We start from the raw sequence: 23,771 nt of genomic DNA, 5'->3' as shown, positions 1-23,771 counted from the left end.
CCACATACCCTGTATATAATTTAATCTCAATAAAAGAAATACCCATTATAAAAACAAAACGGTATTAATTTTAAAATATACCAAATTAAATTAATTAATTATTGTTAACTATTCTAATATGAAAAAATATTGAAGACAATAATAAATTCTACAAAAAATTATAGTACATTTTAAAGAAAATGTAATGAAATGAATTTACAGCGTTTGGTAACTTTTCTTCGTTTATTTGTAAGTCTAATTTTTTCTCAGACTCTTGAAAAATTGTAGTTCATATTTAAAAATAAAAAATAATTGAATCCTTTTTGATTCATTTTTTACATTAATTAGTACACCTAACTTTAAAAAATTTTGTATAGTTTTAAAACTATGTTAATTAAACTCAAATTTATTATTATTCTTGCTTTCTGGGGTATTTTCCCAACCCCTTTTGGACACATTTGCTTAATATATTTGTGAGACCAAATTTAATGAAATTTTTATAGATTTAATACTATGCTAAGTAAACTCGAATCGTTCGATATTCTTGCTATTCTAGGGTATTTTCCCATCGGAGTTGCATTATCTTAGCGGTACGTGATATTACAAAAAGTTGTCTAGAATTCACAACTGCAATAAACGAATGCAACATTGAGATACTTTCAGTTATAGATACTCGAGCAATTGTTGGCAACGCGTACAATAAAACTCTCCCACTGCCTTTCTCTTACTGTTTCTCTGGTTGGCTCTATGTCTCTATTCCCTTCTCAAAACTCTGTCGCTAAAATGGTCGCAAGCAAAACTTTTGCGACTGCACAACAAAACACAGACTTGCACACTCATACACACCCGAAAGCGAAGCTAGTTAGTTTACACACACACGCGAACACATGCAAACACTTCAATACCCACATAAGAATGCGCTACAATTTGTTTGTTGGCAGTCATAAACATTTCCAGTGACTTAACGTAATTAAAAAGTTTACATCAACAAAAACAAACACAACGCGCACAACTTTGACGAAGAACAAATGAATGAATGTTGTCGAGGGGGAAGAGAATGGGGAATTTAGAATGGGATAGGATAGCATAGAATATAAGTAGTTGGATAGTCTACTCGTAGTTACAACCATTTAGGATGCAACAGCTTCAACTGGCTAACCAGACGCAAACACAGATGGATGGCAATGCGAGTCGACTCTGCTTCGTGGCCATCAAATGTATGCAGGGTGTGAACATCATCCTCAACATTCTCATCAGCATCATCATCATCATCATCGTGGTGTACTTATTAGCCTTGTACTGGGAATGCTTGAAGAGAAGAAGTTAGCAAATCAACTGGCATTGTTGCCTTAACACTCCGACTGCATTTCATTAGACGTGAGTGGAGAGTGTGAACATTTCCACAAGATTTTATGTAAAACAAAGTATTTCAATGTAAGCAAGGATACAACTTTTCAACAGACTTCAAATATTTGTAATATGTGAAAAAGTGTTGCTACTTTTAAGGGACTTATATTATTAAAATGCGTTATGAAGTAATTAATATAAAATTTAAATTATAAAACAGAACTAAATTCGAGATAGCATTTTTATTTTACTCTAAAAATATAGGAAAATAATATACCGCAAAAATACTAAAATGCATATTTGGTATATTAAGATATTACTCCATTCCAAATATACCATGGAGTACTAAAATTATACCAAATTAATATACCAAAAAAATATTGTAATACATTTAAAATATACCAGAGTACTAAGAAATGGCACTACCGCAATATACCAAAGGATATATTTGGTATATTGATAAAAATACTACAATAAAAATACCAAAAAATACCAGTCGCAATGTTATAATACCCTTTTATTCTAATTGTTGCGGGTATAACAAATGAAGTAAATTCGTGATAACATATTTAAAAGCAAATTACAGGCTATTAAAATAATTTCCGAAATCGAGAGTTTCCCATTAATAACTCCAGAAAAATCCCCACTCAATTATTATGCAAATAACATGGGAAATGAACCGATATAAATAATTTACCACTTAACTCCAACTTCTTGGGAAGAAATTCAATTAATTTAAAATACCTTTCAGTCAATCAGTTGATTGTTGTAAGTTTCAGCGAACTTTGGGACTTAGCTGAACTTAAATTGAATTAAATTCTCGTATATTGTTCGTGCGACGAAAGGAACATTAATAATTTTGCGAAATAAATGTCATTCTAGGTATTCAATTTATTCTGGCATTGTTAAGTGAAAAGTGTTGCCTATTTTCATTTTTTGTATATTCATTTTTACGTGTTGTTGTTCTACTTGGTGATTTTTTTTCATTTTTTGGAACTGTCGCAAGGTTCACGTGAAACTTCTCCATTCACTTGGATTGTTTGCTCGGTACTCACAATCAAGGGAGACATTTTAACACTTGGAAAACTTTTTGCTAACTGCCTGGCAGCTCGTTAAAGTCGTCTCCCCTCCGCCATACGGTTTTCCCCTCGTCACGTCTCGCCTGCTTCTTCGTTTCTTCCTCTTTGTCTTTCATTTTGTATTCATATTTTTAAAAGTTGCGCATGGAAAACTAAAGCCATGAAAATGTAATGACAAAAACCCGTCGACGTATATTGCGAATGTGCATAATGGTTAAATGGAAGGGTCTCAACAGTCTTCTCAGCACATTGAGAGAGGAAGATAACCTGGCAACAGCTGTTCTGAATTCTGAGTTCTTGGCTAAGTCTGTATGATGCTCTTTCTCTCTTGAGCACTACAATTAGGCCAAGTGTTGGTATTTCTTTAACTGTTTAGTTGTTGGGCGACAACATTAATTAGATTGTTACGCCAATAAATCATTATAACGACACCCAAGTGCCACAGTGAGCACATTATAGAGGTGGGCAGAGCAGGGGAGAGGAGAGGAGAGGAAGAGATCTACACTCGCATCTGCTGTAAGCTCACACATTATTCACACGCCTCGCAACACACAATTTCGCGCAAAATGCAAATTGCGCCCAATTCCAGCCAAAATCCGCGCCCACTTTTCGCCACCCCCCCGACGAGACATTCTATCTCATTCTTTTACCTCCTTACTCCACCCCTCGTCCCCTTAGGCGGAATAAAGCAATTTAAGGCGTGGCTCGGTGCCGAGTGCGAGCAGCAGTCAGCGGGCACAAAACGAATCTGTCTAAAAATAACAACAATAATAAACAACAACGCCCCGAAACAATTACAAAACTATAAGCCTCCAAAGGATTCGCCAGCAAATAAACCAAAAATGTCGACGGCAGTCAGCGACCAGGGGTGCAAAAGCAACAACAAAATGCAGAGTTTCAGCAGATTGAAGCACTTGCAAATACCCTAGGTCAAAGGTACTTAAAGTTAAAAAAAAAAAAAACAAATTTTCTTTAACTTCAAGCACAAACTCATTTTTTGGCATAAATTATTTTTCTAATTTCCAGAAAAAATTAAAAAATATTTTTTTATAAAACTTATTTTTTAAAATTCCGAAATTAAAATTTAACTTTTAATTTTTAGCAATAGAAACCTCAAATGATATTCATGATTATTTCATAATTATTTTTCATAATTACCGTACAATATTTTGAAGTATTTTATTATAAAACATATTTTTGAAATTCCGAAATTACCTCAAGTAAGAATCATCATTGTTTCATAATAACCATACAATATTTTGAAGAATTTTATTAAAAAGCAAGTCAAATAATAATCATAAATATTATTTGCTCTAAAAATAATGATTAGTAAAGTTTGCAATCCAATAAAACTTCGCTTTACTTTAGTAATAGTATTTTAATTCTAAATAAATAATAACAATTATTTTGAAATCTTGCAACGATTACATCCCAGCTTCAAATTTATTAAGCTGCTCATTTTCGGCTACCGCCGAATAGTAAGCTATATAAATTTGTGTAACATACTTTCAGGTGCATGGTGAAATCATTTACCTGTCATACCTGTCATATTAACAATATACCGCAAAGGGTCGAAAATACAATGCGTATTTCCCATCGGAGTTGCAGCATTTGGGATACGGTAAAGTCGGTTCGGAAAACGACGTATATAGCGAATACGAATGCGTGGAATCAGCTCTGGGAGCTATGTACTGTGACTCCATACTAAGTAGAGCTTAATTGGGTTGCCATGTGAGTGTTGACTGCGAGAGCCTAGAAGCTGTGTATGTGTGTTTGGGAATGTGTGTGTCAGCTGCAAACAACAACAACAACAGCAGCAGCAGCAGAACAACAGCCACATCAGCAACAACAAATCAGAGCAACGCATAATTAAACGAGGCAAAAGGCAGAAAACAAAAAAAACAGACAGAACCGAAAAAAATGGGCATGTCCCGAGGCATGCATGACTAATGACTGGCGAGAAAAGTTGGCACAAAGCTAATGTTAATTAGAAATTAAGTATAGAAAAGCCAAAAGTATTCCCCTGAGCAATACATTTTGGGGCTTAGTGTGTGTGTGCGATGCGTATAAAAGTCATTGAATGCCTCGGAGATCTAAAAGAATTTGCGCAATGCGTTCAATTCGTGGCAATCATGGGCAAAGTAATTGATACCAACGATGCTAAAAGATTAATCGCGCATTGAAGGAAGCGGAAATCAAATAAAAAACAGAGATAAATAGTTAAGCAGATGTAATATAGAAAAACTTATTGTATTTATACAATTTATTGGTTTCTTCCGATTTCACTTTGTTAACTTTCTTCCCTATTAAACACTTATTAATAAGCGAATTTCATTGCTTACAACATGATGATACCCATTTAAAAGTTTGCTGTGTATAAAGAGTATTCTGAAACATGAACTGGAAATTCCATTGTTGCTCTTTTATCTCACTCCCTCGCAACGATTATCTGGTTCCCTTTTTGTGCTATCAACTCTAGTCTATTCTTTTGCCTGCTCTCTGCTCGCTGCTGGCTTATTGCTTAGCACTTCAATATATAAAAAAAGGAATTTCACTTTCAGCACAACACTTTGGCCCAGAGTGGCAGCAGAGCGCACTCCTTTTAGAGAGCAGAGTTCCAAGCATCGTCGACATCGAAGTTCCTTTTGTTTTTTTGGGAGCCCCGCAAAATGCCTTAATCATGGCTCGTAAATCTTTGATGTTTCATTTGTGCCAAACACTAAACGATTTTTAAAATGGCAGCTCGGCGCGCGGATGGAACACTCCAAGCATTGGGTCCAGAGTTCGCACCCCTTCCCTCCCCACACCCCTCTCCTTCCCTTGAGCACTTTTGCACCCCCCTCACTCACAGTTAGTTATTTGTGCCGAACCTCATTCCAAAAAGCCGCATTGTAGTCGGCTATTTATTTATATGTACATATATTTGTATGTATATATATACATCGTTTGTTTATTGCTGCGAATTTTGAAACTCGCTTTGCCAGACAAGAGGTAGGAGGCGAGAGAGGGATGGTGGGAGGAAGCGGAAAATGTTAGAAAGGCTGCGGCAATGGATTGTGTGTAGTGCTAAGCGGCGCCATAAATTATGGCACCAAGATAAGACTGTGGCAATCTGCGGCTTTATATTAGCCCCAAAAATGAAATTGAGGTTATGTTGCCGCAACACTAAAGCGCACTTTTTTCTCAATGCTAATAAAAACTATGCCAGCCACACATGGATGGTGAATTTTCATTGCTTGTGGAGCAAATTAAACATTCTTAATTTCATAACAAGCACCAACGATTCAGAAGCTGACATTACGAATTTGAGGTCATATTAACAATGATTAAAAACATCAACTATTGAAAAAATATATTTAAAACACATTTCTAAATGTATATATAACTTGTATGTATATTCCTAAACATGAAAAATATTTGTGAAATATTCTATTTCATGTAAAATAATACCATTATATAATATTAATGCTATACTACTATATTTTGTAATGCAAAAAATTATTTTAAATTACGAAATGAATTATTGTAATGAAAAGAATTTGAAAATTCTTAATAAAAAAAAAAAAAATCTTGATAAACTTCCTCAACAAATCTTCAAAATTCCAAATATTTAATATAACATTTATTTTTAAAATGAACTACTGCATATTAAAGCGTAATTATCAATAAAACCGCTAGAGAATTGCGACACACAAATTGAAAATTTCCTTGCAAAATCGAAGAGTACATATTATAATGCATTTCAATCAAAAATCAGCTATCTGCGCATTCTTCAAATTTTCCTAACACAATTTCAGCTGGCAAAATCTCTTTGAGGCAATCCACAAACACACAAAAAAAAAAAACGAAGAAAATCGTAAGAAAATACTTATTGTACCAGCCAAAAGGATTTCGGCAACGAAAAAACCACAAGACTCAACGAGCTGTAAAGAATAAAAACCAAAAAAAAAAGCCGCAAATACAGCAAAAATCAAAGCGAAATTGAATATAAATACGAAATGAAATTGAATTTAACTCGATATAGATGCGAAAAGTTCGCCTCAAAAGGATAACGGAAAATGCAGCTAAGCGAAATCCATTCTTCCATTGGCTTTTTCGGGGATACCTCTCGATATAATTGGCTCCAGTTCGGGAAAGGAGTGGAGGGAGTGCAAATGGGGCGTGGCGGGGTTTTACAAATGAAATCACGATCCAAAATGCTTAAAATTTTGCGCCATACAGTTTCAACTTTTCTCTTTCTCTGTGTGGCACTCGAAATGCATTCCAATTAACTGCAACCGCTAAGAGAGGTTTCCCTCCCCCTTCCCCACCACCTACCAACCTCCCCCATCAGTAGCAGGCAGTGTGCTTAATGGTTCGCCCACAAGTGTCGCTTACGTTTTCGAGGTTAGATTTCTGGGGGCTTTGGCCAGAAAATGGTGAAAATTGTTTTGCTGGCTTAGCGTTAGCTCTGGCTGTCAAAGTCATTTTTGCCCAGAGTAGCTGCTGAAAGGCATTTGGAACTTCGCCAGTTTGGTGTTGATTTTCTCTTCGCTTTTTTTGTGTTTCAATTCACAAAGTTACGCAATTTTTCGAAGTTACAATTGCGCAATTGGAAACTTCCGGGCGAAATGTGTATGTGAAGGAAAGAAAAGGAAAGGAAAGGAAAGTTTTCGACTGTAGAGTGTTTGAGTGATTAGTTGTCCAACCACTGAACTGAACTCGAAATGTGGTAGGCACAATAAAAATTGTGGTTTCGTCTTATAATACATTTCTTTTTGCATCTGGCCACAAAGCGGCTGAGTGCTGCTTGACATCAGCTTTCACACAGCAGCAATTCATTGTGATAGGCTTTGCATATCAAATCGTTTGACTTACAGTTCAACAAGCATTGCATTGCAAGTCACTTTAAGTGCTACAGTTGTAGCAGCACTGACAATGACACTGTTTTGCAAACAGTGTGAATTAAATTATATAGCAAGAGAAGCAATAAGCAGGCGTGGGCTACAGTTTGAAATGCATTGGTAATAATTAAAGAGTGTCTACAGTTTTAAAAACGCAAAGCAAGACTTTTTTATGAATGATAAGATCAACTTCGTATACTATATATATTTATAATTTTTAGAGTAATTAATAAATAAAATATAAGTTACTTACATTAAGGCGTACAGTTGAGAAGCCACAGCATTATAAGTATTTATTATAACTCTTCACTTTGCACTTCACATTACACTTCACATCATACTTCACTTTACACTTCACTTCACTTCACTTGCATTTAATTTTCATATAAGATAATATATTCTTATATTCAATCAATGAAAAAAAAAATTTAAAAAAAAAACACTGCATTTTAAAAAAAATACTTCACTTCACTTGCACTTCATTTTCATATAAGATAATATATTATTATATTCTTTCACTTAAAAAAAAAAAAAAAAAAAACTTTTTACTAAAAAAAAACACTTCTCTTCAAAAAAAAAAATACTTCACTTCACTTTAGCACAAATGCACAACTCAACTGCAGCCAAAGTAATTAGCAATATTGTCTTTTGCCCCTTGCAAACAGTTTTGGAAGCACTCACATAGCAGCAAGCTCTTGACACTGTGTTTACCCAAGGCTCAGACTGTTGATCGCAGCTCAACACAGATGGCGCTGCAAACAATACAAGCTGTTGCTCCTCTCCTTGCAATGATTTGAAACGACGGCAGCAAAAGAGAATACGAAAAAGCGCAAAGCAAAAGCAATCAGCGAAAGTGCAAGCATTTTTTCCAACGCTGCCGAAAATTGACCACGGGAGCACCAACCGCGAATGTCTTAGTTTTCACATGTTTTTGATAATTCTTTCACTAAATTGATAGTGTCCACAGCAACCACAGTCGATCGCAACACGGAAAATCAATAGCGGCCATTTGTAATGCACTTTTCACAATTTAATTTGTCACTTTAATACGCACGCCACGCGGTGAAAAAAGAACGCCGAAAACAACAAGCGATAAATGAAGTCATCGTAAATATCGATAGACGATAAATTACTTTCACTAACAGAAATGCTCTAAAAGCTCAGAAAGGGCTAAATCAAATTTCCGTTGGTAAATTACTAACAATACAAATTGCTTTGATGGACGGGAAGTGGGGGATGGAATTGTTAGCAACAATTTATGCTGACACATAAAAGTCTAATGTGTGTTTGCCCCACGACGCCCCTCACTACACCTTGCGCACAAAACAGAAAAGAAATATGATGGCAGTTAAAAGTTTAGACAGAAATGCAACAGTGGTTTTTGCAAGTGGCAGTGGCAGAAATTGTGTGCCACTAAAAAGTAGTTTATTTAAATAGCTTGGGTCTGGCGCGAAAGAGGTATTTCATAATAGTGCAAGAACAACAAGCAGACGCGATGCCATAAAGAATTTTTACTTGGCTCCAGCAACTCTTTTATTTGATTGTGTTGCCACATTTAGCTTTTATTTTTGGCAAATCTAGCTATTTTAAGGTTAGTTGAGGATACTGCTTGAAGGACAGCTTTTTTATTCGCGCAAGCTAGCAACTCTGACTGTTGCAGCAAACTTCATGCATGAGTGTGGATCGTGAGTTGTGCACGTGTGTGTGTGTGTGTGTGTGTGTAAGTGTGTGTGTGTTGGTTAGTCGGTGTGCCGTCTGTTTGCTTATTTAAGTCGTTTGCAATTTCTGTTTTGCTTTTCTTTGCTTAGTAGAACGCATAAAAAATAATGTAGTACTGCAGCAAACATCAACCATTAGGTTTGTATTATTTTTTTTTGCTGTGGAACGCATGCAAATGTTATTTCGTATTCTCTTGCATGGATTTCTCTCTCTCTCTCTCTCTCTCTCTGTCTCCTTCATCGCTTGTAGTTAGTTATATTATCAGAAAGTTTCGTTTTATGTTTTAAGGCAACTTTTGCAATTACAAAACTTACAAATGCAAAAGGCACACATATGATGTGCCTACACTTGCAATGCGTAAGAGAGAGATGGCGCGATTGCGAATGTTCTCACAGCCTTGACTTGTAAGTGAGTTAGCTGTCGTGTGTGAGAGAGGGAGGGGGAGCAAAAGAGTTGAGACTGGGTAAATGTAAGTGTGTGAGTGCAAGAGTGTGACTTTGGCACTTGACAGCTTAAAGCTCAACTATGAAGCTGTCGCCTGAAGTTATCACTGCCATTTTGTGCTCTTGCAATGTCAATCTGTTGTTATCTGTATTGCGTTCTCGCTCACGCGACTGGACTGAGTATTGTTGCAGTGGATCGATTGGTGGAGGGGGGTTTTGGGCAACTTGAGTTGGTGGCCTCACTAAAATGCTATTTTTCACTCTATTCGAGCGGAAGTTGAGCGACAGAAAGCGAAGCACGGCGAACAGCAGCCGGAGCCGGATGTTTTAGCATGCTAACAGACAGACAACAACTGCAGGCGCAGTCAACAGAAACTCCAACAACAGCAACAACAACAACGACCGCTATGAGAACAACCGTTGACAATAGGGACACTAAGCGACGCGAACGCGGACGCTGACGTCGCCGCACAGTGACAACAATTGTGCATTTGAATGTCACTAAGGGAGCCTTACCTTCCCACCCCACCCTCTCCCCAGTCCACAACACACTGCTTGCCATTCCCTTTCACACTGCCGAAAATAAAAAGCAACGACAGCGCAAACTAAACCAGCATATGCAGCACAGCACGCACACACACAAACGTGCGCCCGCAAACCAACGCACACACACACACGTACACACACACGTAAAGACGTGCAGTCACTCATACAAATGCCAGCACATTACAATCCACACAGCAACAAAGGAACGAACGTTGGCGTTGCCACCGCGTCCAACAATATCAAATGGAAATTTTTCGAAGCTCGCCTGCAAATCATTTTGAGCAGCTCCGTTTGACTGTCATGCGAGAGTGAACTTGCAGAGTTAAGCAGGAGATTAATCCTGAAACGAAGTACGACAATGTAAACGGCATATGCACCGAAACTGAATAAGAAAAGAGAGAAAGAGCGAGAAGGATCAAGAATTTAAAATAGCTGGCAGATATTTGGACATCAAATTGCACTCCACATCAAATTGCTTACTTGATGGAGCTTAGCGCCTGAAAGTCTGCAGCGAAAGCTTTATTATGATTTCATTTCTTTGCGTTTTGAAGAGCTTTGTTTTGCCAAGAGAATCTTAGCTTAAATGATTTTAAAATATTTCTTAAATAGTAAAATCTTGAAAAAAGTTGTAATTGCTAAATTTTTATAATTTTTATGAGCTTTTCTATTACAAAAAATCTTTATGTATAAAAAACATTAATTTTCTGTATATTTTCATAATACTGTAAATAAGAACAATTTTTAATGTGATATCTTAACGGATTTTTTTCTATACTATAACTAATTATAACTTTAACTATACTCGTAGCATGCTATAACTTTATTATTTCTATAACTATACTATACTATAACTTTATACCATATATATAAACGAAAAGGGTTTTATGGTGCTTTTAATTGTGAGAATTTGTTTGTAACTAAATATATTTTGCCTCAATTCTGCAGATTCCCTTTATTGAATTCATTGCAGGGTATATACAACTAAATGAAGAATTAATTGGGGTGTAGCTAAAGGTAAGTTGTTGCCCGGCAAACAAAGAAACGTTTAGCTTCAATTCGAAAAGGTAATTAAATTGGAAAAGCAGGAAAAAAGAGCAAAACGAAGTCATTAGGTATCTCCCTCTTTCTCTCTCTCTCTCTCTCTCTCTCTCTCACTCTCTCTTCTGTTTCTCACGCCATTTGTTTTTACTGCCTCCCTTTGTATTTCTCATTTTCTCCCTCTTAGTCACCGCCACGCCCTTTTTTTGCTGGCCACACATATGTGTCTGAGTGTTAAAGGTTTTGGCACGTTCCGTTTGCTAATTATTAAGCCCCAACACCTGGACCCAGACCCAAGGACATCGACATCGACATCGACAACACGTAGAACGCATAAAGAATTGTTGAAAGTTATTAAAAGGAAAACACAAGGCACAAACACCGCATGCGGGAGTCGGGAACTACGCACAAACGGACCACTTCCCGACCGCTTACCTCACCACTTACCACTTACTTTGCACATTTTTTGGCCTGCAGCCAAAGCACATATCGATGGTCATGTAATACGGAAGCAAAATGCATTTTAGCCTCAACTGCAGTCGAGTCGAGTCGGGTCGAGTTATTCCCAAACAGGAAGTGAACAGGAATCCGTCAAGGGAAAAAGAAACGGCAAAAGAAGCAAAAAAAAAAAGAAAACGTAGGAAAAAAAATGATTTGCTCGTTGCTGTTTGCTGCAGGCGAAACGAAGAAAATGCAATTTGCAGAGCGCATTTCGTGTCCAACCAAGCTGCTCCAGCTTCAACTTGTTCTCCAAACTTGCTGCTCCTTCATCTTCTGCTACTTCTCGTGCTTCTCCTGCTTCTCCATCTCAAGTTGCCACCTCGTTGAGTTGCCGGTGCCAAGTTATGTTTGCATGACGAAGTTTACGTTGAGGCTAATATTTTAAGATGCCTGCCGAGTTCGCTCTGATTTTTGGCTTTGATGACTTGGCGGGATTCTGAAGCGTGTTGCAACTTTTCTCCAAGGACGTCGCTCGCTGCAATCGAAAAATGACGCTAATCTCTTAGGCCATTTATGAATTTGTTGGCATCCTTTTCAATGTTATCTTGAAGCAGCACTCTCAACTCTTATCTAAGGATGATGCCTTTCAGCAGTAACTGCTTGATACTGTCGTGTCTAATGATGCGTATACGTAATGTTGGCCTAATCAACTGTTGAAGTGCGTTTAACTCGACACTGATAAAACTTTTATTGTGAAAGCTTTACAAAATAGAAAATAGAATACAAAATTATATCAAATATAAATTATTATATCAAAATATAATACAAAATAATATCAATAATTTCATTTCTAATAAAAAAAGTTAGTAAATGATTTTTATTACGTTCTTTATTGCATAGGAAACATAATACAACATTTTTTCCTATATTTTTTTTAAAGGTATTATTGATAAATCATCTAGCAGCCTCAACGAACTCAGCAAATATTGAAGCTATCGTTGAAAAATTTAATATGCAAAGCTTAAAGTAACAAAGAATTTTTCTTTGCGTCACAAAACTTTACTTTGGCATTTTCTAGGCATTAAACAACTTTGTGAACTCAGCAACTACTTTAGCTATAGTTCTCAATTTTATATGTAGGTTGCAAAGAGCGAATATAAAAATTGTATAAATGATTTCTTGAAAATTATAAAATTTTTATTATAAATAATTTGTCTAAGAAACCTAAATTAAAAAGGTTTATAATGTCTCAAAGATTTCTAGGTTTGATTACCATAATATTTCAAATCGAAAAGAAACCAGACTTTGTATAAGTTGTTAATTTATCTGAACTCATGAGACTTGTAGAATATTCAGCACACCTGCTTAGAGAGTCGTATACGTAATATTGTGATAATAATGTAATTATCAATAGTATAAACTTTAGTTCCTGGGCAAAACTTGTCTGTTGTGTAAAGTGGCTGCCAAAGTGGCAAAGTCAAGTGTGCAGCTTAGTGGATATATACTATATAGTCACGATATTAGTTGCTTACTTGGTTGTGTGTGTGTGTGTGGAAGTCGCCTTAGTCCTTTTGTCGACGTTATACGTTAGCTAATTAGACACACATTTAACAATTTAGTACACGCTCGACTTGCAGTATGTTTTGTAAAGTTTTCAAGTTTTGCGATTTAGCCACATCGAAGACGCCGAAAGAGAAGAAGAAGCAGCAGAGGGGGAGAAAGGGAGATGTCAAGTGGCTCTCAAACTGTAGTATTACAGGACGCAACTTTTCACCCAAAGTTGACGTTCAAAGTTCTTTCCAACTTTCGTCGTGTGCTGAGCGAAAATTAGTTATTGTCTATGGGAAATGCGTTGGCCAAATAATGCCTTCTAACTTAAGGCAAGCAGGTGGAAGGGATACTAAAAGGGGAGGGTGTGGGGAATAGTTGTAGCACCTAGGACAAAGTTTGTGATCAACTTGCGTCGCACTTTGGCCTCTGTTTGCACTTTAAACTAACCGCAAAATCAAAATAGGGGAAAAAATCAGCAAGGAAAAAAACTTGCTGACATTGACTTGAGTTGACACGCCCCTTTGAGCTCCCCAGCTGCCGCCCCTTTTTGACTCTTTTTTCCTCTATCCTTTAACTTTGTCGTAGTCCTTTTTTAAATTAACTTTAAGCCAATTTTTGGGGTCTAAAATCTATAATAAAAATAGAGACTGAGTTTGCTCGCCTTTTAGATACTCGTTAGCTATTTTTATTTGGAATTTAAATGTTACAAAAGTTAAAGTAAAAAATTAAAATTAATACTCTTTTGTTAAATTCAAAATAATGAAAGATTACAAAAGAAAAACTTAAAATAAATTTAAAAGCTTTCGTCTAAAATATGTTATTTGTTTTATAATACAAATTGAAAATTAAAATGTTATAAAATTTGAAAAAATACTTAAGAATAAGATACTTTCAAAAGAAATGAAATATTACTAAAGAAAAAAAGGAAACTAAAATGAAAAACTTTCCTTAAAAATATGTTACTCCTTTTTTATTTAAATTGAAAATTTAAATTTAGTAAAATTTTAAGAAAAAATTAAATATAAGATACTCTTGTATATTTTAAAAAAGGCAAGATAAAGAAATAAACTAAGTTTAATAATCATATATTTAAATATTTAAAAAAAAAATGAAAGAATACAAAAGAAAAAAACGAAACCAAATTTAAAAACTTTCGGTTAGGTTTTTAAAATGTAAATTAAAAATTAAAATGTTAATAAATTTGAAGAAAAACTTAATTGAATAAATACCAAAATAATCAATCTTATGGTTCTTAAATGAGATTCGAGTTAGAGCTGAAAAGTGGGCGTGACTTATATGTAAAGCTTATACGATGTACATCTAAATCTAAAAATTATTGTCCCTAAATTTCTTAGCTCTAACTTTTATAGTCTTAGAGAACTTAGCCTTAAAACCCGTGGACAGACAGACAGTAATTAAAACTACTTTATGGAGTTGTAGATACCTAAATTTAAAGCCTTTAACAGCTTGTGCTACCATCAATTTATTACACTCTTCTACCCTTTGACTAACGGGTATAAATATGCTGCTTTGTTGTTGTTTTTGTCGCTGTTGCGAGTCGACTCCATAATGTTGCACCAGCTGACGCCGACTGACGACAAGGACACGCCCCGAAAAAACAAGCGCAAATAATGAATAGCAAAATGGGCTAACTGACTGAGTTAAACATTGCCACATTGCTCCCCTCTCTTCCCTCGTCCCCCCGTTCTGTGCCACAAACCGAAAGCTTCAAACGCATTGTCAGCCCAGCGGTGACCAGCACATAACTCCCATATGCCCCTCGTTTCCTGCTGAATCTGAAGCTGAAGAATGGAAGCAGTTGGGTGATGAAAAATTCCAATTCATACTCTGCTTTACGCTCTCTTTTCTCCTCGCTTTGTGTGTGTGTTGCCTGTGGCTGAAAACCCGTTGAACGCTTTGCTGAAACACAGCACAGTTTGATGCGGAGCCCATGGGCTTAAAAGGGTACAACCATGAGGGGGTTAAATGAACTGTAAGTGCGCAGACAGACAGACAGACAGATGGACGGACAGACAGACAGACAGTCGCTTACTTAATAACATCCATTTTTGCCAATTGCCCACAAGGGACAATTCCATCACACGCTTTATGCGGTGTGCACATTGCTGAAAGGTTCTAACAACTAAATGCAAATTATGAGAATCCAAATGAACAATATATAAAAATAGTTCATTTGGTATATTACCAAATTAGATAAGTTCATCAGGTTATACATCTTATGGAATTACAGGACTAAGAATCGAACACACTTTATACGGAATGCACCGCCGAAAGGTTCTAACTACTGAATTTGGTGGCATGCTTTATGTTAATGCAAATTATGAGTATCCAAATCAGGAATATAGAAAAATAGTAAAATTCTTTATATTATGATTAATATTGAAACTATGAATATATAAAAATATTAAATTATTTATATTACCAACTTAGATAAGTTCATCAAGTTATGTATCTTATATCTTTACAGTATAAAGACACAAACTTAATTCATAGTGCACTTTCAATGACTCTCAAACTGTGACTGGTGTTAAATAGAAGTTCACAACTATAATAATTTGTCCATAATTCTATTGAAGAGATATAATACCAAATAATTTCTAATTTATTTAAAAAAAAACTTGCATTTGAATACAAAACATTTAATTTTTTTTTTACTTTATATTATTTCTTTAAATTTATTTGATGTAACCTCAAGAGTAAAACATTATTTTGTAATTAAAGTTAGTATTTAAAAAAGAAAAAAAAGTTAATTTAAGTTAGTTTAGTATTCAAATGATATTTTCACTTTAGTTTTTAACAAGCTTGTAAAATAGATTAATTTAAAAATGACTCGTAACCTCACTTAGCGGCCACTTAGCTTTATAATAATTAAACTTAAAGGTCACGCTACAGTTAGTAGAAAAAAATGCTTTTTATTTTAAAAACACTTTATAATTTATTTCATTTTTATCTATTTGCTTTTATTTTTTTAAACTTATTTGATTTGACTTCAAGTGTAATACATTGGTTTAGATTTAAAAATAAAGTATTACAAAAAAAATAAACTTTATTTTAAGTTAGTTTGATATTTAAAGGTTATTTTTGTACAAGCTTGTAAGATTTGGCTGTAATTTAAAATTTAATCGAAATCTCACTTAACGGCCACTCAGCTTTATAATATTTCAACTTAACGGTCAAGCTATAGTTATTAGAAAAATTTGCTGTATTACAAACTTGCTTTTAAATGAACGCTAAATGAACTAGAAATTTTATAACTAATCTCACTTAACGGCCTTTTTTCAAACACCATTCGTGGCCGTTAAACGAGATATATGAAGGTTCATTTCTGCGCTGCACACAAAATATATGAACCATAGTTCACATTTCTGTTGAATTGAAAGTGTAGACAAAAGAGTTAATGCCCGTAATAAATCAATGGCTGCTCTTTCATTTTCGATATGTTTGCGTCCTTCGAGCGTTGACATTTCCAGTGGCTTTTCTGGTTGCAACTTTTGAGCAGAGAAATCTTGTTAACATGCACCCAGTTATTGGTTTAACCATTCTCGACCTGTGGCTAGTTTTGAAAGTTCAATCTGTAAACTCCTCACACAAACACACACACACACCCCTTGCCACTCCCCTCAGATATACGCACTCGCCCCTCGATCCCTAGAGTGTGACCAGAGATTTCATTCAATTTCGAAAAACAGCAGACGTCCAGTTAAATCTGTGGGGTCAAAATGAACCGAAACACATTGTTGCCCAGAGCTAACTTGTTTCCTTCCTCGTCCTTTTCCTCCCTCCCTCTCCCTCTCCCCTATCCTGACTCCCTTCGTCCTTCTCGTCTCTGCATCCCTGGTGGCTTTTCATTTTTGGCCTCGGACGGGGGGCAGAAAATGTTTTGCCTTTGGATTTGTTGCCGCAGAAAGTCTTCAATCAAAATGCGTCGGCAAAGTTTTAATGCAGGCGCTGTGGGCGTGGCCAGCTGCTGCTGCTGCCGCTACTGTTGTTGCTACAGTGTGATAAATGATGTGTCGAAAATAAATGATTATGCTTCATGTTGTTGCCACACTTAACTGCCTTCCTTTCCCCCCCTCTCCAACAACCACAGCAACTTATTGTTTTTAAAAACCCCAAAAAAAAACATATCAACAATACGTTGCAACTATATGCACGGCTCATTAGCTGCCACATGTTGCACAGTCACCGAAAGTTGCGTGCATTCAATTAAAATTATTTAAATGTTAATTTCTAGTGCAATTTAAGCGCTTGTCAAACTTGCACGCACGACTAAGTGGCAGCACAGTGACTCCTAAACTCCAACAGGTGTGGATAGAAATTAATTTAAATGCTAATTTCCAGTATTTATATTGTATATATAATGACTTTAATTTTAAATTTATTTGTTCTTTATTCAATTTATTAGACTCAATGCAATTGCAACAGTTGCTAACTTGTCAACAAACAATGGCTGTCAAACTGCATCCCAGCAAAAACGCATTGAAATCAAATGTATGTGTGTAGAAGCTCAGTGACTCTAAAACGGTGTGCAAGAAGCAAGCTTAGAAATGTAGTTCATAGCAAATGCAATGCTTTTAAAACTTTTTACATTAAGAACATTGATATTAAAATTAAATTGATTCAAATGCAAAATTTAATGCATTTAATACAAAGTAAATGTTAAACAGCTTTGAGCAAAAAGAAGTTAAAAATTAGTAAATCCAAAACTCACAGTTAACCTGCATGTAAATAATAAATTTATAATAATAATAATAAAATTAATGAATTATGTTGTGAACCGCACAACGTACACTTTAAAACAAATTCATAATTTTTGAAGTGCTAATAAAACCTGAGCGCACTTAGCCGCGCCACAGTAACTCTCAAACTGCTCGTTCATAGCAACAATGACTGCACAACCGTTTATAGAGTTTATAAAGTTAGCATACAGTTTAATCGAATGTTTCAACGCAACTACTAAGAATTTTTAACAGACTACCTTCACACATCTACTCCGCTTGCTGTTCCTTGGCTCCCGACGCATCACCAACCGTCTGACTGACTGCTGACTTATCGCCAGATCCTTCAGGCGATGCCTGTGCTGAAGTGGGACGTAAAACGACGCTGTTATCGCTGCTCTCGCTGCTGGAATCGCCCACATTCAGATCGGTATTTATCGCCTCAGCTGGCGGCGGTGCTGGCGCCACAAGCGGTGTTGGTGGCACAAGATTTGTGGCCAGATTCACAGGCGGCGTGCCAATGCAAATACGCTTGGAGGGCGGAGGTGCCACATGACCCAAGCGGGCGTTGCTTAAAGCGGTGCCGGCGGCAACGGACTCAAAGGACATCAGTTCGCCAAAGTAAACATGCTGTATGACAGGAAACTTGGACAGTATCTGCATTGACAAAATAAACAGAAGTTAATTGAAGCATAAGTTGGCAATTAAGCGAAACCGACCTCTTTTTGATACATTTTAACAAGCCCTTGATTGATTTTGACCCAGGACGGCACTGCGGTGATGCTCCACAGTTGATTGGAGTGCTCGCCAAAGTGGCCAGTCTTCACCTTGCAGATGTAATCAATGCAGCTGATGAACATGTAATGCTCGCTAAAATCATTGATGATCTGCTCATCCACAAATTTGGCCGGATCAAAGGGACTCTTAACTGTAAGATATAAAAGTGAATAAGTATTTCAATTGTGAATGATTCTCTACTCACCTGCTAACTGTGCGCTGCCCCAGATAAACGGCACAAACTGAAAGTCGTCCAGCGACCAAACTCCTTGACTTCCAGCCGGCTCCATGTTGTAATTGCGCTGCAATTGCCGCACAAACTCCAAATACCGATTAAACAGACGCAGCGCTGTGCTTACAATGTCCTGCTCGCCGAGAATCTCCGCCTTGAACAGTGCACACAGGAAGAACAGAAAGCTCAGCTCGTGTCCAGTGCCATAATCAATGCGTGTTGCATTGCCGAACGCTTCCATTAAATACTGCAGCAATTCATGCAGATGTTTATGCTTGGCTGCGGGCAACACTTCAATCAGCAGCGTGGGCAACTGATCCCGCATATTGGCTGCCCAATCTCTGTAAGCTTTGTTGCCAAACCGTTGTGGTTGCTCCAATGGCGGATGTTGCTCCATTATCTTGGACAGCGCATCAAAGATTCCCAGTAATTTACGCAATATATCCGATTCAAACACTTCATCGGTGGTCTTAATGCCTTGTATCGCCGAGCTGGTGCCATTGATATAGCCAATTAAATCGTGATAGGCCCGAGAACGCTGCCAGAGCGCCAAGTCCCCAATGTGATGCACTCGCTTTTCGCAAGCCGGCAATTTTTCTACGGCATGAATAATCAATAATTAACATTTGTTTCACTTTGTTTTTATTGCTATTATTGCGGACGCACCTGTTGCCATTGCATTGCCATCGGCCATGCTGCTGTTGGGTAGTTAAATTAATTACTTTCCAGCTTTTCACTTTTAAATAAATTGCGAATTACGTTTTGTTTTGAGCAGTGTGACCACAATCCATTGCGAAACAGCTGTTTGCTGGTATGCGACCGGCAGCGTAGAGGGATGTGCAATCGTTTATCGATAAATCAATTGAAAAAGAAACCGCAAAGGAACAATTTCATTCAAGGCGCACCTGTCAACATTCAAAATAAAGCAAATCGCAAAATTTTACAATTGGCGCAACAATGACAGCATTTCGCCCATTTACCTGTGATGACCTGTTCAAGTTCAATAACGTTAATTTCGATCCGCTGACCGAAACATATAATTTAACGTTCTATACACAATATCTAGCTAAATGGCCGGAATTATTTTATCTGGCGGAATCACCCAACGAGCACATCATGGGCTACATCATTGGCAAGGTGGAGGGCGAGGATGATAATTGGCATGGTCATGTCACGACGCTTTCCATTTCTCCCGACTACAGACGTTTGGGATTGGCGGCGCTACTGATGAAGTTCCTCGAGAACTTATCCGAGAAGAAACACGCTTACTTTGTGGATCTGTTTGTGCGCAAGAGCAACAAATTAGCCTTCGATATATACACGAAAATGGGCTACTTCGTCTATCGCACCATACGTGATTACTACCGCGGAGATCAGGACGAGGATGCGTATGATATGCGCAAGGCGCTCTCGTGTGACAAGTCGTTGATCCCATACTAGCAGCCAGTGCGACATAATAATTAATTAGTTAACATAATTCATATGTTACAATAACAAATAAAAGCCGTTTTTTTTTTTAATTTAAAAGTAGTATTTAAAATTTTAAAAAATATGCAGTTTTTCGCTTTCAACGCTGTGTGACCATTTGCAGTATTTTAAATTCTTATTGGCAACAATAGTGTGGTATATTTGCAAACAGCGGTCACTCTATTCCCGACTCGACGTCAACAAAAAAAAGTGAAACGCCTACGCCGGCTTTTTCTTTAATTCAAGTTTAAGTGATTTTTAAGCCGCAAAAATGCTGGAAACACTGTACAACCTGCCATTTCACATACTCGTGCCGCCCAACATCAAAGTGCGTCGCTTTGCCCTGCCAATGCCCTCGCCCATGGCAGTATTTTCCGCTGTGTTGCTCTCCTACTTTCTGGTCACAGGCGGCAAGTACAATTGTTATAGTAAATAGACATAGATATATAATTTACTTAATTTGGCAGGCATTATCTATGATGTGATAGTGGAGCCACCCAGCGTGGGCGCCACCGTCGACGAGCATGGTCATTCCCGTCCTGTGGCCTTTATGCCATACCGCGTCAATGGCCAATACATCATGGAGGGCTTGGCCAGTAGCTTCCTTTTCACTGTAGGCGGCTTGGGTTTCATCATTATGGATCAAACACACACGCCCGGCAAAACGAATCTCAATCGACTGCTGCTTACGGCCATGGGTTTCATTTTCATATTGGTTAGCTTCTTTACCACCTGGCTGTTTATGCGCATGAAGTTGCCCAGTTATCTGCAACCCTAGATTCTTTAAGAACATTCCAATCTCGCTCTCTATTAGTATTACAATTTATATGTCGCTAGCCAGTTGCAACTAGTGTGTATCTACGATAAGCACTGGTCGAAATATATGCTACGGTTCGTATCTAAACTAAATTCTGTTCTCGGACTAATTTTAAATTACATTTTTAATAAGTTAGAGCTATAATTTCACGACAAAGAATTTTGCATTGCTTTTATAAATTATTTTGTTTTGTCAAATATTTAAAAATGTATCCAAGTCATTGCAGCGCTTAGCAAAGTCGTTGATAGCCACAGATTTTTGGGCCACAAACAAAACATCGTGTTTGGCGTCCCAGGGCAAGCAAAATAGTGCTCAGTTTGCAGCGCGCTGGCAAAACATGCAGATCGCGTTCGTTTCGCCTCTTGGCTATATATAGAACTATATAGAAAATCTATTTTCGTAACGCTATTTCGTGGAAAAACAAACGCAAATCGAAAAGTTTATAGTTAACAGTAGTTGAAATACAGATTTCGAAGTAAACTACTAAAAAGCAAGTTAAACTAAATTGCCAAGCAGAGCACAAGTGATGTAACGTGAGTTGGCCAAGAACTGTATTAGCCAAGAGCAGCATTACAACAACAGAGAGAGAGAGCGATCAACTATTTCAGAGAGCAACTGCGTCGCAGTTTGTTTATTTTATTACCATGTCGAAGAAGTGTAGCGTGCGCAGCCTCAGCGACAGTTCTCTCGCAGAGCTGGCCAACCTCTTAGTCTCAACCATTAGCTATGTGCAATACGCTCCCGATGTGCAGCTTGACATCAACATTCTGATGGTCGAACTGAATGAATATCTCGCTCAATCGGGGGCCACATCAAACATCTATCAGGATTTGCTGCGAGTCATCTTGAGTTCGGATTATCTGGAGGCCAACATGCGTTTCACGTGCCTGCAAATGCTGCTTAATTGTGGAGTCCACTTCCTCGTCACCGAAGTCTTTCCGCCCAGTTACTATGAGAAGATCTTGCAGGTGATTGCCGCCCAAGGCGCTGGATTGCGTGTGCTCAATCTCAAAGGGATTTGGGTGAAGGAGGATCACATGCATTATATGTACGAAATTGTGCGACGTTGCAAGCAGCTGGTCAAGCTCTATGTGCCGTATATAGCCAACGATCAGTTGCTGGAAGAGATTGCCTTGAATTGCAATCGTTTGCAGATTCTGGATATTTCCGGTGAAACAGACATCACTGAAATTGGCATCGATCAGTTGGCCAAAGGGCTGTGCGCTCAATCCTTAACGGTGGTCGATGTGGGCATGCCGGGTGAGGAGAATATTTGCTACTCCGACATCGCCTTGATTCTAGAGCATTGTCCACGGGTGGAGACACTTTCCACATATTCGTTTGTGGGCGCTGCTTTGAAATTCATCTACGATAACATTGACACCAACTTCAAGTGTCGTCTAAAGTATGCCCATGACACGGCTACAGATGAACCGACTTTGCAGGTGCTGCTCCAGACTTGTCCGCAGTTGGAAACTCTCTATTTGGACTCTCCGAAACTCGGTTGCCTGCGTGCCTTACAAACGCGGCAGCTGCGTAAGCTTAAGATCTGCAAATTTGTTGTAGCCGAGTTGATTTCCTTGCTCGAGCGTCCCATGGGTCAAAAACTTCGGCATCTGACGTTGATCAAGGGCAGCGGTAATCTTGATCTGGGCAAACTTGCGCGTCTTTGTCCCTCGCTCATCGATCTTGATTGTTATGTGGTTGAATCGCTGTCGTATGCATCTCAGGTGCGCTTTCAGCAGCTCGAGGGTCTGGAGATTCTCAGCTGTGATATGATGACCAGCTCGCTGAAGGCGTTCCTCTGCAACACGACGGATCTGAAGCGTCTGGCGGTGGATTCTGTGGATTTCACAGACGATGACATTATAAGGTATTATTAGTTGTGCTTGGCTTTAGCTCATACCCGTTGCCCAAATCTTTGTAGAAGGTTCTTACTTCAAATCCGTCTGACCGTCCGTCCATTGGTTTAAACACCTATTTTTCGGAGCACAAACTAGAAAGTAATATAATATACATTAGTCAGGAATCAGTTCTCTAAAATTTGAGTAACGGGTATCTCACAGTCGAGCACACTCGACTGCAGCTATTTCAATTACCTTGTACTGTCTCCAAGCATGTTCGTGCAGCACGATTTCAAAGTGCTGGAGGATATTTGGTTCACGCTGGCGCCAGAGCTCACTGTACAGGCCGTGGAGGTAAGTCGTACACACTTAGATATAGTACATACATTTATAACTGTTGTTGTTGCAGCTGCTCATGGAGAGTTGCCCGGAACTGCAGTCTGTGGGTCAATTGACGGGTTGGTCGCTGACGCCGGATGATTTATCGCTGATACGTGGACTGTTGAAGAGCGGAAACTCTAGCCTTGTACTGACTACGAATGGTTTAGTTGCTTGAGCTTTTTGACTATTGTCCAGGGTATTTTAATACTTTGCATATTTGCAGCCAATTAAAATGCACCTGACAATGGTTTTTCCTACTCTCTGTCTTCCGCCTTTCCGCTTGCACACATTTTATGTTTGCGCCAACATCAACAATCAACGTTTTTGTTCTTTGCAGCGCCTGCAATAGATGACCTTTCAACCACGGCAGCCAACGACTAATTTACTTATATAAATAAATTGTGATTTGTGATATTTATTTATTGTACATATTTGAAATAAACTTCGTTGTATTTTAAATTTCATGTGTGACCAACAATATTTTAGAG

At 37.7% G+C, this 23,771-nt stretch overlaps 4 protein-coding genes across 6 annotated transcripts; 3 read left to right on the top strand and 1 right to left on the bottom strand.

The window, feature by feature from the left end:
* Window positions 1-17,402: 17,402 nt before the first annotated feature.
* Window positions 17,403-19,583, bottom strand: LOC132783412 (serine/threonine-protein phosphatase 2A activator). The gene is made up of 4 exons (XM_060788554.1): window positions 19,441-19,583; window positions 18,748-19,371; window positions 18,485-18,693; window positions 17,403-18,422 (listed from the first exon to the last, which is right to left on the bottom strand). The coding sequence occupies exons 1-4, from the start codon at window positions 19,466-19,468 to the stop codon at window positions 18,036-18,038; spliced, it is 1,248 nt and encodes a 415-aa protein (XP_060644537.1). The 5' UTR covers window positions 19,469-19,583; the 3' UTR covers window positions 17,403-18,035.
* A 54-nt stretch (window positions 19,584-19,637) lies between these two features.
* Window positions 19,638-20,292, top strand: LOC132783413 (N-alpha-acetyltransferase 20-like). Its single transcript, XM_060788556.1, has one exon. It carries the CDS (start codon window positions 19,732-19,734, stop codon window positions 20,212-20,214), a length of 483 nt encoding a protein of 160 aa, XP_060644539.1. The 5' UTR covers window positions 19,638-19,731; the 3' UTR covers window positions 20,215-20,292.
* A 115-nt stretch (window positions 20,293-20,407) lies between these two features.
* On the top strand, window positions 20,408-21,150 carry LOC132783414 (putative oligosaccharyltransferase complex subunit CG9662). The gene is made up of 2 exons (XM_060788557.1): window positions 20,408-20,651; window positions 20,709-21,150. The coding sequence occupies exons 1-2, from the start codon at window positions 20,513-20,515 to the stop codon at window positions 21,017-21,019; spliced, it is 450 nt and encodes a 149-aa protein (XP_060644540.1). The 5' UTR covers window positions 20,408-20,512; the 3' UTR covers window positions 21,020-21,150.
* Window positions 21,151-21,366: 216 nt separating this feature from the next.
* LOC132783410 (uncharacterized) lies at window positions 21,367-23,735 on the top strand. 3 transcript variants are annotated; one of them, XM_060788552.1, is made up of 4 exons: window positions 21,367-22,931; window positions 23,175-23,256; window positions 23,312-23,428; window positions 23,621-23,735. In XM_060788552.1, exons 1-4 carry the CDS (start codon window positions 21,703-21,705, stop codon window positions 23,630-23,632), a joined length of 1,440 nt encoding a protein of 479 aa, XP_060644535.1. In that variant the 5' UTR covers window positions 21,367-21,702; the 3' UTR covers window positions 23,633-23,735. The 3 variants fall into 3 exon arrangements, with proteins under 3 accessions (XP_060644535.1, XP_060644534.1, XP_060644533.1); XM_060788551.1 differs by having other exon boundaries at window positions 23,312-23,444; window positions 23,507-23,730; XM_060788550.1 differs by having other exon boundaries at window positions 23,312-23,731.
* Window positions 23,736-23,771: the final 36 nt, after the last annotated feature.

Source organism: Drosophila nasuta, chromosome 2L, assembly GCF_023558535.2.
Source record: "Drosophila nasuta strain 15112-1781.00 chromosome 2L, ASM2355853v1, whole genome shotgun sequence".
Taxonomy (NCBI): domain Eukaryota; kingdom Metazoa; phylum Arthropoda; class Insecta; order Diptera; family Drosophilidae; genus Drosophila; species Drosophila nasuta.
This window is presented reverse-complemented; position numbering and strand designations above follow the sequence as displayed.

Excerpts from the sequence above, each read along its gene's own strand:
- LOC132783410 (XM_060788550.1), top strand. The coding sequence starts at position 21,703 with ATGTCGAAGAAGTGTAGCGTGCGCAGCCTCAGCGACAGTTCTCTCGCA. Across the intron at positions 22,932-23,174 it reads ACAGACGATGACATTATAAG|CATGTTCGTGCAGCACGATT; the intron begins GTATTATTAGTT and ends ACTGTCTCCAAG. Across the intron at positions 23,257-23,311 it reads TCACTGTACAGGCCGTGGAG|CTGCTCATGGAGAGTTGCCC; the intron begins GTAAGTCGTACA and ends TTGTTGTTGCAG.
- LOC132783414 (XM_060788557.1), top strand. The coding sequence starts at position 20,513 with ATGCTGGAAACACTGTACAACCTGCCATTTCACATACTCGTGCCGCCC. Across the intron at positions 20,652-20,708 it reads CTACTTTCTGGTCACAGGCG|GCATTATCTATGATGTGATA; the intron begins GCAAGTACAATT and ends TTAATTTGGCAG.
- LOC132783412 (XM_060788554.1), bottom strand. The coding sequence starts at position 19,468 with ATGGCCGATGGCAATGCAATGGCAACAG. Across the intron at positions 19,372-19,440 it reads TGGCAATGCAATGGCAACAG|AAAAATTGCCGGCTTGCGAA; the intron begins GTGCGTCCGCAA and ends TTCATGCCGTAG. Across the intron at positions 18,694-18,747 it reads GGGCAGCGCACAGTTAGCAG|TTAAGAGTCCCTTTGATCCG; the intron begins GTGAGTAGAGAA and ends TATATCTTACAG.
- LOC132783413 (XM_060788556.1), top strand. The coding sequence starts at position 19,732 with ATGACAGCATTTCGCCCATTTACCTGTGATGACCTGTTCAAGTTCAAT.